Genomic DNA, 21,838 nt, shown 5'->3' on the forward strand with positions numbered 1-21,838 from the left:
TTGTTTTACATACCCTATATCTCCAATTTTTGGCTGAAAATTGACTAACTGCACCCCCAGAAGCCTCTGGGTGTGACTGGGGATTTCATTACAATCATGTGTTTGCTTGGATCTACTGGGGGAGGAACTGAAAAGCCTAACAGTATGTTAAAATGGCCACCTTGGGATTAAAACATGCCTAAAGGACTGAGAAATGATACACAGTGGTCACTTGCTCCACTAGAGACAGTTGGCCAGTTGAAGACACAATCAACCAAGTCACAGAATGGTGAGGGTGATCATCTGCAGTCTTTAGGGGCATGACATGGTCTCTAAATCAATGGAAGTGACTTCCTCTAGTTCAGTGCTCTGGGGAAGCATTAGGGAATTGTTAGCTAACCCTAATATGTAACCATTTTGGCAAGTGAGATTGGATGCCATCAGAGTGCTTACTGGAAAAGATATCCTCCCTCCCCCCCAACTCCTTATTTATTTCATGGGTACTTAAAAACACATTATTTTACAGGAAGATCTGGAATTAGTTACTGGCTCATAAATAGATAAATTACTGCTTCTTTCTGGAAATCTTCAATATCTTTAACTGGTCTGAGTGTATATGAATAGTGTTTTTTTGGAAGAAGTTCATGTACTGGAAAAGAATTGAAGAAGATACTAACTTTTAAAAACTGGGTTTGTTTGTAAGTACTGGAACATGAAATGCAAGAAATGGAGCTAGCTTGTTAGCAAATAACATAAAATGCATACAGTATCTCTTCTTTGTAATCCATTCACACATACATACAGAGAGAGAGAGAGATTATTTTGTACTGCATTAATGAATGAAAACTATCAGGGACAAAGGTTGCATCCCAATGTATTACTAGTTTTATTAGTTTCCTTACAGCAATGTGTTTTTATATAGTTGAATATTAAAAAACGTGATTCTCCCATCTGCAGTATGGAATAACACTCAGTGTTATATCATCTGAGAATTCTTCCATTTAATTATCACCTAATTTCTGCTGCATGTATAAACTGATCCTTCTTGTAGCATAGGTACATACTAAAAGCAATGCTCTGGCAAAGCTCCTTTGCTTTCCATGCTGGCAAATGGGTGTTTACTAATGATGTAAATCTTTGTAAGTACAGTATTCACTCTTGCCAACAAGAATGAATAATTCAAATTTATCCGTGGAGAGTGCTGAAAAAACTCACAGTTGTTGAAGACTTTTTGCAGTTTGGGGCTTACTGTATGCCAACCCCTCCCCCCCCCCTTCATGTTGTTTGAAGAGAAAAGTGGAATTATCTATGCAAGAAACTTGCTTTTATGCAGGAAAAATAGGTTGGAAAGTGTGGGTGGCCATGTTTGATGCCCATTTTCAAGCCATTCTTTATAATTTTTCAGAAGATGCCACTGCTGTAAGTCACTATGAGAATTTTGGGCCCAGTCTGTGCAGGCCAAATAAAATATCCTCACCCCATTCCCATGATGGTCAGTCCAGACAACAGAGAGCCCAATCACCATTTCTGGTGTAAACAATCCAGACAAGATGTTGCCAGTTCAGCACTAAACCCAAGGTGTACACCCCTTAAAACTTTTTTTTTAAAAAGTCACCTTTTGTTCTGGGTCTTCCTGCCAGATCTGGAGTCCTCTGTTGGGATGCTGGGTAGCTGTTTTCACTGTGCCACCACTGCTGCTGCTGACACAAGTTGCTTGCTCCAAGGTTAGAATGAGGCAACCAGCCACATGATTGATGCTGGATGCCTTCTTCTGAACTCAAGGTGAGTGACTTGCACCAGCGGTGGCAGCACAGCAGGACATCTGTGAGACATTGGGACAGCTTTGGAGCCAGAATACTCTGGGATGCTCCTGGAGTATTCTAGCTCATGCAATACTAAAACCATGGTAATAGAGTCGTATAAATTTGGAATGTTTAAGAGAGCAATGGCTTGATTCCAGTTGGTAGTCCCATCCACTAAATCAAATACGGAATAGTAAGTCAACACTTGTGTAAATCCCATTGATTCAGTAGGTTTATTTTAGTTGGGACTGGCAGATGAATTTAGCCCTCAGGTCTACACACACATGTGCAAATACATACCAGCAGCTAATTCAATCAGGTCTGACAGCCAGCGTGGCATAGTGATTTGAACATTGGACTAGGACTCTAGAGACCAGGGTTGGCCATGAAACCCACTGGGTGACTTTGGGAAGTCATATGTTATCAACCCCAGGGGTAAGGCAATAGCAAACCTCCTCTGAACAAATCTTGCCAAGAAAATCCGATGATATGTTTGCCTTAGGCTTGCCATAGTTCAGAAACTATTTGAAGGCACACAATGCACACACATAGAGGGCAAAGTTGAGTAAAGATGGCAGCATACTAAATAAGGGAATGGTTAATATTTAATGTGTAGTTCAGAACTCTTCAAATGCCTTTATTAAGAAATGAAATAAAATGCACAATATACACATTTTTAAAAATGTGGGCTAAAGCATGATGAAGAACCAAATAAGAACAGCTTTATTTTTGCACCACTCTTTTTGCACCACATTGTATTTTTTGTACCTTGACTTTTAGGGTGAGAGAGGTGCCATTTGCTACAGTGCTTCAGGAAGCAAAATCCTGATGTTGGTATTTTGCTCAAAATAATTTTCTTTTTACCCCTAAAAATATGTAACACAACAGTTTCGAGGACAAAGCAGGCAAGGTGGGGAACATTTTCAGATCAAAACAGCTACAAGGGCTCAGGCAAAATTGAGTGTGCATTCTTGGTTAGATCCCTATGGCTGTTTCTTTTCCTCTGAAAAATAAAAATGACCAGATTAGGTATCCTTGCACAAACAGATAACTTCAAAGTTCCTATGCAGTTTTGCCCTCATTGATACAAGATGTAGCAAATCATGGACAAAAGCAAGAAAAAAAAAAGTAAAAGTGCAACCCCATGCTCTCTACAGATCATGTGGGGGAAGAAGTATCAAATGTGAAGGCATGTGAGTGGTTATGGAATCTTATAAAATGCTGTGAGCTTTGTTTTTTATTTAGACTAGTAGGTGGGAATTAGGCAACCTATAGGGTTCCATGTGCCCCCCATTTCCCCATGTACAGCCTCCAGCTCTCTCCTCAGATTCACTCTTTTCATTGGAATTATTTTTAGACATTCATGCCCGAGAAATCTTGAATCGTGTGATTGTTCATGACAATGTTATTTTGGCTTTGCATGGTTGTTGTTGTTGTTGTCCCAAATAGACTTTTTCAAAACTGGAACTGATCTTCTGGTTTTGAAAAATGGGTTGAGTAGAGTCTAAGAGGTCTGAGGCTGACTGTTAATGGGGTGGATGCATATCTTTCAATATTTCTTAGGTGAGAAATTGGATACATATGAGTGGAGTCAAGATTGTAAAGGTTATTAATGAGGAAGAGTACAGAAGCTTAGGTGAGGCTGCAGAAGTTTGCTTTTGTCTGGGCTTACTGGGAAGGGTAGGTTTTCACCCTCTTCATCTCCTCTCCCCCCTGTTGAGTTAACTGAGTGCTAACTACTTTTACAATTTGCACTCAATTTGCAACAGTGGAGGTATGCTGAGGATGAAGGGGAAAATGGGAGGGGGAGAGAGAAACTGGGACAAAGTGGGATGATACAGGATTAATAAGGATTGTGCCTGCCTCATCAGGAGAGTTGATAGGTATGTAGGTGTAGCATGCAGCCCATGCACACTTGTCAAGCCCTGATCTGTAGGGTCCAGATCTTTTCTCTTTGAGGGAAATGATCCCTTCTTTCCCCATTTCATGTAGTATATAATTCCATATGGTGAGTCTGAAGATGATGTGATTCAGCACCCAGAAAAAAAGTTGAAAAATTACAAGTATAGTGAAATATGGATGTCTGCAAATATTTATGTATATCTATTCTCCTCATCAACAGAACTATAATAGCCAGATACTTTAAATGCCATTGTTGAGTTGGATTAATTTAGTCCATTTGAAGTGTTTTGAGACTGACAATGGGGAAAGGTACTCTAGAAATGTTTGTGAATACTGTATAAACTTCCTCTTTCCCATGCGTAATGCATCTGATGCTGCCTAAAGATGTTGACCAGCTTGGCAGGCGGAAAAAAGATTTCAGAATATTATGAGAGAAAATAGTGAAATTCAATTGAGGGAGTGATCCTAAAGTCTATGTAGAGCAGCCGAGTGACCATAGCACAAAAAAGGTGGCATTTGGAGGCTTCTCTATGTTGGATGAAGAGATCAGCACCTTAGATAGCTCCTTTACAGTTCAGACTAAACCTCAGAGCAGACTCATTGTCCAGTTGACAAGGAAGCATGCCAACAGCTGCCACTGGCTCAAATGGAACCCTCTGCATAATCAGAGGGGGAGATAAATGGTCAGAGAGATAAGGCCAGAGTGAAAGGCTACTCTGGTCAAAGATAGGGAAGCTACTTTTTAAAATATATGCTACATCTCCCTCAGTTCCCCAGGCAGCATGGCTAGTGGTTAGGGGACAGAGCTTGTATGGGCAGTGACCATTCTGGTTGGTGTATTCTGGGAGCTGTGTCCAAAAAGAGTAATTTTCCATAATTCTGTCCCTGGTATGCCTTGCCACTGTCCCTGACATGCTGGTAGTTATTTACAATGCTCACACGAAGGGAAAGGATCCACTGGAAAACCTGGTTCCTGCCCTGCAAGCTATGAACCCCATTTAAAAAAAAAAGAAAAATGAGTCATTCCTATTCCTTTTTTTTGGTAGTTTTTGAAAAGTACTGTAATAGTTTTTGACAATGCCTGCCGTATTGAAAAAGCAACTCATTGTGTTGCTGGCTTTGCCCCTCATTGGTTTTCTATTTCTGCTACTTCTGTGTGTGAGAAAGAAAGCAAGAGAGGGAAAAAAACCTTTAGAACTGATGGGAGGTCTCTACTGGCCATTGCAGAGAACCTATGGGAGCTGTAATCCAACAACATCTGGAGAGTCACAGGTTCTTCATCAGCCCTAATAGAAAGTTGAGTCTCTTTTGTGATTGTTCTTAGTGGTCCCTTTTGTATATATATGTCCAGATCTCTTTCTGTTTGTCTTCCACTCAGGAATTGGATATGCTTCACAAGTCATCGAATTGTACCTGAATATTTACTACATTGTCATTTTGGCTTGGGCCCTGTTTTACCTATTTAACTCCTTCACTGCTGTTCTCCCTTGGGCCAGCTGCAATAATCCCTGGAATTCAGGTATGAAAACTTTGGTAAGATGATGCCTTTCTGGAAAAATGTGGATCTGCGGTTGTTTTTACTGTCCTTTATGGAACTGGGCCCAGATACTTTGTTTTTCAAGTTGGAAGATACAAAGCTAAGATCACTGAGGCCATGTAGCATATAGAATTACAGTGGACCCTTGTTATACGCTGGGGTTTGGTTCCAAGATCCCTTGTGGATAACAAAATCCATGTATGCTCAAGTCCCATTAAATATAATGACATATCAAAATGGTGTCCCTTATAAAAAATGGAAAATCAAGGTTTGATATTTGAAATTTATACTTTTTTGGAACATTTTCAAACCGTGGATGCTTGAATCTGTGTCTACATATTGAATTTGCTATACGGTCCTTATGGTGCCTGGGAAAGTTGTGCAACTGAATGCACTCTCAAATGTGCCTTTGAATGTGCATGGGTATCAACATATGAGGCATATGCATGCATAATGGCATCACCTGTGCTACTTTGCTTCTGCAACCTTGAACTTAATGCAAACATTCTGCATTGGACAAAATGTCCAGCTGAGGCACTTATTCATCTGGTAACAACCAACAGGATTCCAGCCTCTATATCACCTCATTGCTAGTAAAATTAATTAATTGAATATCTGAGAGTTCTCAGGTGCCTGCCACTCTCTTCCTAATGTTTCGACTGACACTTGTGACACATCTATCTGTACCTTTGGGGAGCTGGTACTGCCAGTTCTCTTTTTCTTAGTCTAGCTAATACATTTTGTGTGCGCGTGCATGTATGCATGGGCCTTCAGGTCACCTTGAAGGCATACACTTATGACAACCCCATGAATTTCATAGGGTTTTCATAGGCAAGGAATACTCAGAGATGATTTGCCATTGCCTTTCTCTGAAATATAATCCACAGCACCTGGTAATCCTAGGTGATCCCTCATCCAAGTACTAGCCAGGCCTGGCCCTGCTTCGCTTCTAAGATCAGATGGGCTCTAGTGTCTTCAGGGAATTTAGGACTTCTAAAAACTAAACCCCTTCAGGATCTTTCCACTTGGGAAGGGAACTCCTTGTGTAAAGAGGGTACACTATAAGAGTATAGACACTTCAGTCATAAAAATGCAACTCCCCAACCTGTCGGGCAGAGTGAGGCAACTCTCTCACATGCTAAAGGGCACCAGTGACAACTTGTTAAATATTCCTGAAGAGGCTCACCCCCCCCCCCCATCTCCATCTGAGGATAGATTTGTGTGTTCTACATGGCCTCTTCTGACCACCTGAAGTTAAAACTATCTTTTTTGTGGGTTTTTCGGGCTATGTGGTCATGTTTTAGCAGAGTTTCTTTCTGACGTTTCATCAGCATCTGTGGCTGGCAACTTCAGAGAATGCTTTACCTGGAAAAATTGGGTGTATATATACTGTGTGAGCCTGGGAATGCAGAGTGATTTGCATGTGTATTGTTCTGTGCTGATAGCCGGCCTCAGGCTGGGAGGCTAATGCAAAACAGGATTAATGTCTGCTAATTGGTGATCATTATCTGCTGGGAAAGCCCCTGACTCTGAATGGTTTCCCATTTGCATTTGCTGAGTCCTTATTTTGCTATTCTTCAGGACTGGTAGCCAAATTTTGTTCACTTTGAGGGTTTCTTCATTCCGGTTGAAATTATCCAGATGTTTGTGGATCTCAATGGCTTCCCAGTGCATCCTTACATGGTAGTGGTTGGCATGGTCCAGAACTTCAGTGTTTTCAAAGAGTATTATATGCCCAGGAAGGTTTGTGGCATGTTCTGCTACTGCTGATTTTTCTGGCTGGCCCAGTCTGCGGTGTCTCTCGTGTTCCTTTGCATTAGCCTCCCAGAACAATACACATGCAAATCACTCCTGCATTCCCAGGCTCACACAGTATATATACACCCAATTTTTCCAGGCAAAGCATTCTCTGAAGATGCCAGCCACAGATGCTGGCAAAACGTCAGAAAGAAACTCTGCTAGAACATGGCCACACAGCCCGAAAAACCCACAAAAAAACTATGGATGCCAGCCATGAAAGCCTTCGACTTTACATTAAAACTATCTGTCACTCCATCTCACATCTGTACATGGAATGGACTGAGTGACACCAGCTTTCCTACAGGAAGCAAAACCATTTGTGCCCTAGAGTATTTTGTGGCAGGAAGGAGGAACTAGTTATATACCTTACATATCCTTCTCTCCACTTCCATACTTGGCCTGGTACTGAAGTCTAGTTTTTATTCTTAGAAGTCTTTGTGGGTCTGGGCCTATGGACAACCTTTCTGAGAGCTGATCACAAGCCCCTGAACTTATGAATGGGTGGAGAAGGATGTTGCACCCCTAATCTTCCCACATGGCAATTGAATACATCACAGGCCTCCTACCCACCTCTTGCTTTCAAGGCATTGAAGAGACTAGTCCCATGCAGTGGGACTATGAACTGCAGCTTTGTTTAGCCAGCCTTTGGTAGATGATCTACAGAGATTCTGCTGACCTTTGTGTGCCTCTTGCTCTATTCAGAATACTTGCTTTCACTTCTTTTTCCAACAGTGACTATGTTGAGCTATGTTTTTTATCCTTATATCACACATCTAATGGTTTTGTACTTTAAACTGTACAGTACAGTGCCATTTTGTATAATATATCTGAGTCTCTGCTTCCTGGTCCCATGCTCCAGATAGTTTTGTTCCCTTTACATATTGCAGGTAGGCTCTGATGTGGTTAGATAATCTTAGAAACTGGACTAAATGGTCTTACACATGCACATACATATCTTCAAATGATAATGTGCATGACTTGCCTTATCTCAAAATATGGCTGTTTGCACACTACAAGTAGGGCTTAACTTACAGTGGCCATCTTTCCCTTTTTAGAGAGGGCTGCTGGAGGACAGTCCCCTGTCAGAAGGACTGATGAAGAAAAGAGAGCAAGAGACTTGCAGTTGCCCATTAGAAGTTAGCATTCGGACAGCAAACTGAGCAGGCATCCGGACCATATAGGGTCATAATAAGTGCCGTATACTGTTAGTCCGCTGGACCATCCAGCCCAGTATTGCTAACAAACATCAATTCTCAGGCAAGACCTTTTCCAGTCATATCTAGAAACACGAGGGACTGGCCCTCAGATCTTCTGCATAAAAAGCACATGACCTATTGCAGAACTACAACAGTCCTCAAACTGTCACGTTGTTGAAGGCTTTAATGGCCGGCATGCATAGTTTTTTGTGGGTTTTTCGGGCTATGTGGCCATGTTCTAGCAGAGTTTCTTTCTGACGTTTCTTTCTGAAGATGCCAGCCACAGATGCTGGCGAAACGCTGGCGAAACACCAGAAAGAAACTGCTAGAACATGGCCACATAGCCCGAAAAAACCACAAAAAAACATGTCATGTTGTCATTGTCTTTCCCATGGCAGGAATATGTACAGTATTAATATTAAGCAACAGGAATTATTTTTTATATCTCATATTTTCCTCAGTCTGGAACTCAAGGGAATTTTACAACAGTTAAAACAAATACAGCTAATTTTTTGCTTTATACAAAAGTTAAAAATGCAATTAAACTACCATATCAATAAAATTAAAAACATACGCTGGCACCCTGTAAGCTAGACTTTTGAACTTGTAATTATTTCATAGAATTATAGAATCATAGAGTTGGAAGAGACCATAAGGACCATCCAGTCCAACTCTTTGCCATGCAGGAATACACAATCAAAGCATTCCAAACAGATGGCCATCCAGCCTCTGTTTAAAAATCTCCAAAAGAGGAGACTCCACCACAGTCTGAGGCAGCATATTCCATTGCTGAATACTGTTGAATACTGTTTACAGTCAGGAAGTTCTTTGCTTGGTTTCCCCTTTCTGCTGAAATTCCAGGAGAAACTCCCAGCTAGGGACTCTGCCACTCTCTCTTCCATTAACCACTAATGGAAGATCATCTAAAATAGCTGATCCATAGTTGCCTCTCCCATCTTTTGGACAATGATCTTGTCTTCCAGGCAAGTGAGGAGTTTTCTGGGCCTTAAACTCTTGGCTGAGTTTGACTTCCTACAACTCTCAGGATAGTTGAAATCTCCCATCACAACTACATCTCTCCTTCCTGAATGTTTAGTCATCTGTTCTAGGAAGGCATCCTGCAAGTCCTCACTCTGGCTTGGGGGTCTGTAATAGACCTTAGCAGTGGCATCAATGTTATTTCTCTCCTCCTTAAATTTATACAGATGCTCTCAACCTGGCTTCCAGGAATTACTGTATGTCATGCATCTCTTTGCAGGCATAAGCATCCTTGGCATATAATGATTCCTCTTCTTTTCCTGCTTGGTTTATTTCTCTGAAATAGGTTATAACCTTCTATTACTACATTCCAGCCATGAAACTCATCCCACCAGGTTTCAGTGATGCCTATTATATTATATATACTTTGCAGTGTGAAGAGTTGAAGCTCATCCTGATTATTTCCCATGCACTGTGCATTAGTGTAGAGACCTTTAAGATTGTGGGTTATTCCTCCTATCTGCTTATTTGAGATTTTTCTTCTTCTGACTATTGGGTTCTTGTACTATTTGCCCAGCTCTCTATAAGATTTGGCTATTATCTCCAGCAATTGATGAATTCCTGCCCTCAAGAATACTATCTCCCTTCTCCCCATAATTCAGTTGAAGGCACTTCTGATCAAGTTCATGAAATTCTTAGCAAAAACATTCCTGCCAATTGCTGTGATGTGCAACCTATCACTTGCTAGAAGTTCATCTTCATGAAACTGCAGATCATTGTCCAAGAAACCAAACCATTCCCAGCAGTACCATTTGTGGAGCCAGTTGTTCACCTTCACTATCCTTCTTTTTCTTCCTGGACTGTGTCCTTCAACTGGGAGGAGAGATGACAGGCTGCACCAAGGTCTTTCAGCTTCCAACCCAGAGCCTCATAATCCCTTGTGATGTCCTGAAGGCTATGCTTTGCAGTGCTATTGGTTCCCACGTGGAGCAAAAGGAAGGGGTCTTGATGAGTCTTGTCAGCCTCTGTTACATCATGGAGTTTTTTGTTTTTGTTTTTTTGTTCCAGGAAAATAGTACACTTCTGCCTCTGTTCCCTTTAGCAGGGAGCCCCCTACCCTACCACCACCATACATCTCATCTGAGGACTCACAGGGGCTATTTCATACATTTATGATGTGACACCATTACCAAACTGCAAATACTCCTAAAACTCACTTTAAAAGTCATGGAGTTGCACCAAGTGGAGGTGTTCTGCAGTACTGATGAGTGGGTGCTTAAGTATGACACATCCATCCTCCTGCCACCAGCGAATCATGGTGTTATGAAGAATTTCATTATAGTCCCTGCTTCTGCTCACCACTGCTCATTAGTGCAAGAGGGCTGGACATCATCTTTCAATGCCTGCTTGCCAGCACCACATAACTCCTTAGTTCAGTATAACTGTCTGGCATTTAAGGAGCGGGTTAGGGGATTGGATTGGGAGATGGAGTGTAGCTGTGTGTCCCATGCAGGATCCATGGCCATAGCCCTGAAAAAGAGAACAACAAATAAAGAATCCAGTACATTATGCATGGCTTGTTCCCCGTGAGCAGCCAGGCTTCAAAGGCCTGCCTAAACAGAAAAGTAATCATTTTCAAATTTGAATTGTACATCTGCATTATCATATGCAAAGTGATATGCAAACTTTGTCCTATTTTGTCCCCACTTCTGATGTTGCATTTCTTTTTGCTGGAGATGCTCAAATTGTGATCTTAGCTTAGCCCTCCATTTTTTTTGAAGGATCTCTGCCAGCATCCATAAATGTATATGTTTGGGAAATTATTCCAGTGAATTTATTTCCTCCAGATTATTTATTTCTCCTATAACATAACACACTATGTAACAGCATAACAATATATGTTTCCTTCTATCACTTTTCTTCTTTGACCTCTAAGTTCACTTATGTTTTCTCAGTACTTCCTTAGCAATCTGTAACAACCATAGGTCCTAGATGCATCTGTGGTAAACTCCCATCTTTTGGCACTATAAAGATATATTACTTTTCCAGCGACTTGTATATGTCTGCAAAGTGGTGAAAGAGGTTGAAGGTGGGGAGGGGCAAAGGAGGGGATCTGGGATTACTCTTTTAAACAATTGCAGCTTGCATCACTTAACAGTAACTTGCATTCCACAGACATCTGATTTTCATTATGATGAAGAAACTGGCCTGCCCTTCAGGAACTCTGGACAGGGAGGAATCCAGTGAAAGGAAGGAAACATGTTTTATGAGATTCTCAATCTTGGAAAAGTTGCTTTTCTGGACTACAGCTCTTGGATGGGTGAATCTAAGAATTAGAAAGTAGAAGTCTAAAAAACCCAACAACAACCCTTTTTCAATTTCTGATCAGGCTTGGACAGGCTTATTTTCCTGGAAACAGGAAAAAGACACTTCTGCTTTGCTTGAGGCATTGAAATAGAAATTGGATAACCCTTTCTCAGGAAAGTGATAGTACTTATAGCTCTACTCAAAGTGGTGGTCCCTGGACTTGTGCCAGTCCCTGGCAAATTTCCAGGAAAGAAAGAAGCAATTGTACCTGATGGGGAGAGATTTAATGCTGTTCATTGGCACATTGGGGAAAAATTGCTTGTCTGCCATATCACATAGCCTGAGAACCACTACTTTATTGCATTGCAGAATCTCATTTGTACAATGAGTTACACCAGATGATCCCAACATTCCTTTCACAACTGTATGATTCTTCTTTTTTATAGAGCACTGTAAGGACTTTCTGATCAACTCCAGTTGGACAAATGGGACTCAGCCAGCTAACGCCACCTCACCAGTCATCGAGTTCTGGGAGTATGTTGCATTCTGAACATTCAAAATCTTTTCTTTCCGAGAATTCACAGGGAGGACGCTTTTGACTCTGGCTTCTGTAAATCTCATACAAAGAGAGTTCAGAGGACTGCTCACATAACCTTTTTCATTGGGTTGCCTCAGAATAAGAAAGTGCCTGAAAAAACAACAACAGAGACTGGACAGTAACGTGAATTCAGTAACACATTCAGTACCCTGTTAATAGGGCAGTGTGCTGAATCGTCATGCCTGCATGGAAGAATTTTTCAATACAAACCATGCCACTGTTGAGAAGCCTAGGTAGAAATAGCTTTACTTTGATCTTGCTGTAAAAGAAAAGAAAACTTACAGTTCAAACATGGAATCAGTTTGTTCTTTCTTCTTATCCATTGCCTTTCTTCTGTCAACCCAGCTAGTCAAAGGGCTCTGATCAGGTCTAAATGGATGCACCTCCCTCCCATAAAACCCAAAGGAAAGGGATATTTTCCCAAGGGGACAAAAGATGCAGTATAATGGGGAAGGGTGATTTGCGAGTTAAGAGGGGAATGCGCATCACTCAAACTAGCAAGAAATTAAAACTGGGCAAAGGAGAGATGGAAGAAAAGTGTGTTGGTGTATTAGAAATGATGGAATCTGAGTCAAATATGCCATAGGGAGTAGGTGAAAATTAATTAGGCAAGGGCTGATGTGGGCTGGCAAGGAAAAGCCAGGCTGGGACATCAACATTCCAATTTTCCATCTATATGGCAGGAGGCGAGCCTTGAAAATAACGGATGGCATACATAATCTGGGCACTGTGCGGTGGGAGCTGGCACTGTGCCTCTTGCTTGCCTGGATCATCTGTTACTTCTGCATCTGGAAAGGAGTCAAGTCCACTGGCAAAGTAAGAGCAGTCTTCTGCTTGTTAATTCTTCAGATGCATCGATCGGTCCTGATAGCCTCTCAGTGTGCAAGAACAGCAGAAAGATGGGTGGAGGAGAGTGTTAGGGTCAAACTGGAATAAGTGGGTATACCCTGGAAACCATTAAAAGTTGGTGGCTTCCATGTCAGGAGGGCAGTGGCTTTTATTTTGAAGTTTAAAAGAGCTATCCAAGGTGCTGGATATATTTTGGAGATAGCCTTCAACATTCCTTTAAAACCTATACTGAGCCCCAGAGCAGATTCATTATTCCACTATCGTAAAAGACTTACTTTCATTGGGTATATATGTATGAGAAGTGTGAAAACTGGGAGGGGGAGAGAGCAGAACTTCAAAAAGTTACCTTTTTTGAAAACAGTTCTCAGAATCCCACAGCCAGCATGAACAATTCTGTGTGATTCTGGCATATGTAATCCAAAAGAATAGAGTTTTACAGCACTGCCATGGAAGGAAGCCCAGATAGAAACCCCAGGCCACATTTATAACAGACATCTATTAAAAAACATTTCCTTCATCATGCAGGTCTAATTCCTACCTGTCATTACAAAGAGCAATAGTTTATTCTTATGTTAACCTCAGCAGCATGGTAGGGTGAAACAACATAATGTATTAATCTTTGGAATTCACTGCCACAAGGGGGGATGATGGGCACTAGATTTACATAGCATTAAGTGGAACATGGACTTATTCATGGAGAAGAAGTCTACCAATAGCTCTATGGCTTTGTAGAAACTCTGTATTCAGCTGCAGCTTGCCACTGATCACCAGGTGCTGAGGGAGAAGATCAGGAGATAGTTGTGTATATATGTATATGCCTTCAAGTTATTGTTGACTTATGAGAATCCCATGAATTTTATTGGGTTTTCTTTGGCAAGGAATATTCAGAGATGATCATCCAGTTACTTGCCATGTTTGATTTTGCTCACATTTCAAAGATCAGATGGGATCTGGTGCCTTCAGAATATTTAGAAATGGCAGAAGATGGGTATCACTTTCCTATCCTGTTTATGGGTTTCCCTTATGCATCTGATGGCAAGTGTAGTCTTCACTGCAATTTAGACATTAAAGATAATTTGGGTTAAAAGTATTTCAGTGTTGGTGCCGCCACTGCCCCCCCCCCCAAATGTTGGATTATAATTCCCAGATATCTGAAAGTTGTAGTCCAGTTCTGAGAGTTAGTCCAATACAATTGAAGGATACCAGATTAGGTTAGATTACATACACAGTGTATATATGTACCATTCCCATTCAATTGGTGTGATTGTGGGTTCCCTTCCTGCATACCTTTTCTCAATCACTGTTGGGCTGCTTCTCTGTTCTGCTTGATCACAGGTAGTCTACTTCACTGCCACATTCCCCTATGTGATGCTAACTGTCTTGCTGATTCGAGGTGTCACCCTGCCTGGTGCCATAGAAGGGATTATCTTCTACCTGAAGCCAGACATCTCTAGACTGACAGATCCCCAAGTGAGTTTATGATTCCTAATGACCTGTGCCGAGTTTGGAATTAACTGGTTATAACAATTGGTTAGTTGCAATTCATTATTATTTGCCATTCATTACTTTTTGCAATAACTAAGGCCTAATTGAATTACTGCATAATTGTGACTTAGTGAAGGATAACTTCACTCCTTGTCTGTTGTAACTAGCTTTTTAGTGACTTTTATACTTAAAAGGAGTATGACCTTACTAAATGATACAGACAAATTATCAAAGGGTAAGTGGACAGGTGGAGAATATGATTTGTAGCACAGGCCACTACCCTGTAGCATTCAGGTTTTTAAAAAACAAGTGAAAAGTAAGTATTGGGACATAGAAATTATAGCTGCATGAAATTATTTTTTAAAAGTAACTTTCTAATAACTCAGTAAAATAGCACATTTCTGAAATAATATAAGTCACCATGAACATTTGGGTTGTAAAACATGGTTGTTTCTTTATCTACACATTGCTTGATGTTGACGTACACATGTATGGCTATCCTTTGTTGTTGTTCTCCACCACTCAGATGATCTAGCCATTTGTTTATCAACACTGAATATATGTAACAGATTGTTCTAAATGACATGGGGAGAGAGTAAAGTTCTCATCTTTAATCTGTGATGAGATACTTGCATATACATGAAAGGCATCACTTAGTGTTGTGGTCATGAAAGCCAATATGGTATAGGGGTTTGAGTGTTGGGTGGGGAGACAGGGAGACCAGGATCTGAATCTCAGCCATGGGCAAGACCCACTCTCAGCCTCAGAAGAAGGTGATGGCAAACTTCTTTGAGAATAAATCTTGCCAAGGAAACCCTAGGATAGAATTTCCATAAATTGGAGTCAACTTGGAAGGCACATAACAATGACATGATATGCTAAACCAGGGTGGGCAATGTCTAGATCCTGGGGTTGGCATTTGAGCCCCCCCAGACCTTGGAAGTTCTCCCATGCCCCTCACGTTTGGCCAGAAATGACCAGTTGTATCCATTGAAGCCAGTTTCTAAAGAACTTCGTTAATAATCCCTACCTAAAATCTTGGTAGAAATTTTCTGCAATACTTTCCCTTGAATTCCCAAGAGAAACATCCCAAAATTCTTAATGGTGATGTGTGCCTGTAATTCATGCCTAGAAAACTGGTGATACAGACATAATATTAAATACAATTAATAATCAAGGATTTTACCACAGTATGAGGACAGATTAAGAATTTTGAGGTCTTTCGCTCCTGGGTTTCACTATGTTCAACTTGTACAGACCCAATTAGCATATTCCTTAGCTGATTTATCTCCCCCCTTTCCTTTTAATAAAGGGAGCAGCTGAACTCATGCAGTTAGCACAGCATAAACTCAGGCAAGATCTGGTCAAAAAATGAATTAAAGAGATTGAAGAAGGTGGGGGGGGGGATTCCTTGAGAAATAATTCAGACCAATCTAACTCATCTCATTACAATATAAATAATGAATGGACAAAGATTGAATATTACAATATAAATAATGAATTGACATTATTTATATGTACTCAGTCTCCAAAATAATTCTAGGACAGAAATGAGAACCTGTAGGTGAGCAGGTAGAGAAGAGAAGTGTAAGACCCAGGAAGAATAGGAGATTATTACTTCCATTCTGTGTTACTGTTATTGACTTTAATTGACACCCATATTCAGCTTACAAAACAGAGTGGTTTATGTTAAAAGAAAAACCCAGAAGGTGGAATACAATCAAATACAGCTAAATAATAATAATAATAATAATAATAATAATAATAATAGATTTTATTTTTATCCCGCTTTTCCACGATGATTAAAGCGGCTTACAGATTAAAATTCAACATTAAAATACATGCATATCAATAAAAACAATGTAAAAATATCATATTAAAAACTATTACACAGCCAGCTTGGTTGAACTGATCCAAAAACGTTGCGAAAATCGTTACAGAATAGGGGGAGAGGGCATAATATCACATCTCACGGGGGAAAAGCTTGGTGAAAGAAAAAAGTCTTAAGGTTCTTTCTGAAAAGATCCAGGGAGGTGGTGGAACGGAGCTCGTCGGGAAGGTTGTTCCACATTTTTGGGGCCGAGATGGAAAAGGCCCTTTGTAAACACACACAATCATGGAGTAGGGTAGTTTAAAAGCAGCGGTTATTCTAAAAATCAATATAAAACAACACATTAAATCTCAACTGAAATAAAAACATTTTCAGTTCTTGTCTAAAAGATAGTAAATAGAGAGCCTGATAAATCTCCACTGCTGTTTTTTTCTAAAATGAAAGGCAGGGAAATTTTGGTCTTGCAGCTCCCATCATTGCTAGGCAAGATCATTGGTTGTGAAAGATTGTGAGAATTCCAAAGCAAAAATATCTGGAGGGCTATAGTTACCCATCCCAGTTTTAGAACCACCACCAAGATTACTCCATCTTTTGGGTTCATTTGGATAATGACCTAAGTCACAAAGAGTAGGGCAATTGGAGAGTTCCATATGGGAGCAGTAGAGAACTGAGAGATAGGACTTGGAATCTCTGACCTGGGAATCACTGACATTCTATTCAAAGCTTGGAAATATTACATTTTTTGGATGCCATCTCCCAGAATCCTCCAGACAGCATAGCCAGTGGCTATGCTGGTTGGAGGATTCTGGAAAATGTAGTCTAGAAAAGTGAAATTTCTAAGCTCAGTCTTGGTTTCAGGATATTATGCTTCCCATTATTCTTCTGACTGATGAAGGTTGCTGAATGTTGGGCAAGGCTAACCAGGTCACTGAGGCCAACCCTATTTTTTTTGTTGTTAAGGAGACCCTTAAAGCCAGTATCCCCTTTTAAAAAACATCCAACCTCTCCCTGCAGCATGAGCGCTGCTTTTGCCAGCACATTTAAAAATATGGACATGCATCCACTTCTATTAAATATTCAGCACTTGACAGATGGTTTCTCCAAGCCCTAAGTGAAAATGATTAAGAAAGAGAAAGATAATGTCTCTTTTAATTTAGTGGGATCTGCTTGAGTTTCTCATGGATAACATCATTCTTTCTCCCAAGAGATGGGATGCTCTAGCAAAAGAAACATTATGAAAAATTACTTTGTTATCACTGTGATGCAGTCTAGAAATATCAAGACTCTCTGAGTGTGTATATTTTGTAGTCCCACAACAATGAAGAAGCAGTGGTAAATACCTAGCCGGATGTAAATTTGTGTATCACTGCAATGTTTTTTAAAATATGTTGTTGGGATCAGGGAGGAAATTTTTATATTTCTATCACCAGTTTTTGAAGAGGTGCCTGCCCCGCTTTTTGGTAACATAGATTTCCAAGGTAGCAACCATGTTAAACCAACAACAAGACCAACTGCAAGTTTAAAACAAGCTAAAACCATAAACTAAAAAAGAGCCAATGTGTAACAATTCAGCAATAAAAACTGTACACCATAAAATCAGCGTAAATTGCTATCAGGGACTTGCTGAAAGATCCAAGTTATGGTTCCTGAATAAAAGATGATCAGAGAGGGTGTCAAGGTGAGGTTTTCCAGACCCAGTGACCAAAAAGATCTGGTTTCATGTCCCCACTTCGCTTACTTCTGACAGTGGGAGGTTCGTGGAAAAACACCACCTTGGATGTTGATCTGATTGTATGACTGCAGAAGGAAGTTCATAATGGAGGGGTTGGTCATTAAAATATTCTAGTCACAGGCCATTTAGGGGCTTAGTTAGGGCAGGGTTAATAAAATGCATAGTTTTTTTCACTTTCTCTGTGGTAATTGTCATTGGACTTTCTTGTGTGTTTTGAAATGTTGGCATTCTTAGCTGTAAGGCAAACAGATTCACCACACTTGACATCTACAGCATCTACAAACCAAATAGGCAATGTAGCTTTACTCATACATTTCCTCATGCATCTGCTAAACAGATTATGAAGTTAACTACACATCTCCTCAGAAGAGGAAATATGCCACCAAAACAGTAGGAAAAGAGGGCAAAATCTCCATTAAAGCTCAGTTTGTTAATTTATATGTATAGATTCAAATTTAGAAATAAATAACATGAAGTAATTCCAATTGTTAGTCCCAGTTATAGTCAGCACCTTGAATCAGTGATAGGCTACACTTATATAAATGACGTTGAGTCTACTCTGATTGGGAATAAAAAATAGATTTAAGTCTATACCTATAGACTATATCAAACATGATAGGAAAGATAATAGCACAATGATCACAGTTTAGCTGCCATAACTACATCTTATGGAATCCTGGGATTTCCAATTTGCTGAGGTACTAGAGCTGTCTGATTGAGGAGTTTTGCTAAACTCCAATTCTCGGGATTCTGTAGGATGTTGCCATGACAGTTAAAGTGGCATCTTATCACTTTAATTGTGTAGTGTGTGAGGCACCTGGTGTCCTGGGTTCCTGCTCTGTCTGCTGTCCAAAACTGAAAAACTGACAGGAAACTTCAAAGACCTTGCTTTTGGGTATTTTCCCTCCAAAATGGACTTGGCCCAGAGAGTTGTGCTATGAAGAGTAGGACACTTTACTACTTTGTGCTATGATTCTATATCTGTTCAGAACTCTTGCTTGAATAAATGTGTTCATATGGGTGCAAAAAATTCCACAAGTATGGGAGAATCCATGGAGTTAGAATCTGTTATTCACATCCCAAATGATGCACTCTCGGACTAGGCCAGCCAGGCCTGTTTTGCTCCCTGAATCTGGAAATTATTGTTCCCTTTTTTGTTCTAGGTATGGATGGATGCAGGTACCCAGATTTTCTTTTCTTATGCCATTTGCCAAGGATGCCTGACAGCCTTGGGCAGCTACAATAAGTACAACAACAATTGCTATAGGTAAGCATCACTACATGGCCTTTCCCTTGCCCCCTTGGAAGAGAAACCTTTAGCCCTCATTGCTTTGCTGTAGGTGGTTTCCATGTTAGTGGGGTGGTGAATCTGATCTGGGTTTTAGTCCAGACTTTAAAGGAAGCTATCAAAGATGCTGGACCATACTCCCAACAAGATTAAGTACCCTGGATAACTCATTTAAACTATTTGGACAAAATCCCAAAACAGATTACCTTCCCATGATTATAAGAAACTCCATCTCCAAACTCCAACGTCAAATACTGAGAGTATTTTTCAGATATGGATGCATTCTCATCAGTAACTACAATCAAAAATATATATCTTGGGCATCCTACAGCAAGCAATTTCAAACCTCATATGGCAGAAACCGAAACCTATAACTAGAATAGTTGATAGATTTTAGTGTCCGTGTTTTCCATCAAAGTTTTGTGCCTCAGTTTTCCTATGGTCATGATTATTTCTTTTGAATTATTCAGAATCTTTCCTCCCCATCCTCATCTTGTTGAAACTAATGACTTTCTTATTGTTCGTTGAAACTTCTAAGTCATTTAGGAATGGCTTCCATTAACTGACAAAAGTAGTTTGTTGTCTTGATATGATTTGATGTTTGCTTTCTGCACATGGCTTTGTTTAGGTTTGATGGCCTCTTTATCAATCTGTGTATGCATAGTCTCTCTCTCTCTCTCTGTGCGTGCATGCATGTGTATGTGTTGAGGAATACTTCAAATACTAAGATGGACTCTTCACTCATCTCACTCATCCTTGTGTAACTGTAGTACATTCATATTCTCAGAGCAGTTATGCACTTTCCCAGAACCTTTTAGAGGTGCCAGGTCTAAAACTGGGACTTTCCACATTCAAAGCATGTGCTGTGCCAATGAGCACTGGCAGTAGCAATCTTTAGAGTATATCTGCCAAACTCCTGAATGAAGGCATAAAAAACAAAGGTCTAATTAAATCCACATATCTCACCTCCAGCATGATCATTTTTAGCCTAATAATGGTATAATGCTTTCTATATCTCACTTGCTTTTTTTGGAATTGCCCTACAGGGATTGCTTTATGCTCTGCTTCCTGAATAGTGCTACCAGCTTTGTGGCTGGCTTTGCCATTTTCTCTGTATTGGGCTTCATGGCACAAGAACAGGGCGTCCCCATCTCTGCAGTGGCTGAATCAGGTAAGCAGTTGGTTGTGGTGGTGGTTGTAGTAAGGAAGATGGTAAAAGATAAACCATGGGCTGGTATCTTAGGAATGTGCATCTCCATTTGAAGAAGACCTGTAAATGTTATCAGTACTTGTTGTTGCTGTTGGTGTTGTTGTTAGCTGTCCTTGAATCGACTCATGGTGACCCTGTGGATGAGACATCTCCAAGACCTCCTATCCTCTACCTCTCTGCTCAGATCGTGCAGCCTCTGCCTGTGGACTCCCTGATTGGGTCTAGCCATCTGGATTGTGATCTTCCTCCCTTTCGACTACCTTCCACTTTTCCTAACATCATTGCCTTTTCTAATGAGTCACTCCTTCTCATGGGGTGTTCAAAGTACAAGAACCTCAATTTAGTCATCCTGGCGTCAGGCTTAATCAGTTCAAGGATCCATTTGTCTGTCTTTCTGGCCATCCACAGTATCCTCAGCACTCTTCTCCAGCACCACATCTCAAATGAATTGATTTTCTTTTTTATGTACAGTTCCAGACACCCCCCCCCTTTATGTATGGTAAAAGTCGCCTATGCTCAAGGCCCATTAAAAACAATGGGCATGTGCTCATGTGTGCAATGCCATGTGTGCACTTGCAATGCATGTGCAATTTTTTCCACCCAGGCTTGCCGTCCACATGATTTCAAGTCCATGTAGGGCAAGCATGTGTATGGGGCGGGCTCACTGTACATCTTGACGAGGAATACAATGGCTTGGACAATTTTAATTTTAGTTTTCAGTGTAATGTATTTGCACTTTAAGATCTTGTCTAGTTTATTCATAGCTGCCATTTCCAGTCCTAGTCTTCTTCTGATTTCTTGATTGCAATCTCCACTCTGGTATGAGATTTAATCCAAGGTTGTTGTTGTTGTTATTATTATGTAGGATGAATTCATTCAGTCCTTCCATGTTCATTATTTTTGTTTTCTTAGCAGCATTAAGCGTACCTTTGTACTTTCTTCTTTGACTTCCTTTAGTAATTGTTCCTTTTCTTTGTTGATTTCTGCTAGTAGTATGGTGTTGTCTGCATATCTTAGGTTATTAATGTTTCTTTCTACAGTCTTTACTTCTCTTACCTCTGAGTCTAAGCCTGTTCTGCATATATTTGTCAGTACTACAGTACTGCTAAATTGTTAGTGACCTACATTTTTTAATGTTCATAAAGTATTTTGTATGATAACTCTATCATACAAAATATTCCTTGTCTAAGGAAACCCTCTGAAATTCATAGAATTATCATAAGTATACAGATGACTTGAAGGCACATGTACATGCACACCTATTAGTACACCTAAAAACCCTGAAGGTACCAAATCTTGTCTGATCTTGGAAGCCAAGCAGGTTCAGGTCTGGGTAGTACTTGG

The 21,838-nt window shown here is 40.4% G+C and overlaps 1 protein-coding gene across 3 annotated transcripts in view; it reads left to right on the forward strand.

The window, feature by feature from the left end:
* The window catches only part of LOC121930628 (sodium- and chloride-dependent betaine transporter-like), a 64,060-nt gene that overhangs the window by 10,773 nt on the left and 31,449 nt on the right, over nt 1-21,838 (forward strand). For all 3 annotated transcript variants that reach the window (XM_042467211.1, XM_042467212.1, XM_042467213.1), the window contains exons 3-8: nt 5,062-5,202; nt 11,948-12,035; nt 12,783-12,915; nt 14,284-14,418; nt 19,160-19,263; nt 20,331-20,455. In XM_042467211.1, the coding sequence (XP_042323145.1) occupies nt 5,062-5,202; nt 11,948-12,035; nt 12,783-12,915; nt 14,284-14,418; nt 19,160-19,263; nt 20,331-20,455 (726 nt within the window). The remainder of the gene's footprint in view (nt 1-5,061; nt 5,203-11,947; nt 12,036-12,782; nt 12,916-14,283; nt 14,419-19,159; nt 19,264-20,330; nt 20,456-21,838) is intronic.

The sequence above is a fragment of the Sceloporus undulatus genome, chromosome 5 (assembly GCF_019175285.1).
Source record: "Sceloporus undulatus isolate JIND9_A2432 ecotype Alabama chromosome 5, SceUnd_v1.1, whole genome shotgun sequence".
In the NCBI taxonomy this organism is placed as follows: Eukaryota; Metazoa; Chordata; class Lepidosauria; order Squamata; family Phrynosomatidae; genus Sceloporus; species Sceloporus undulatus.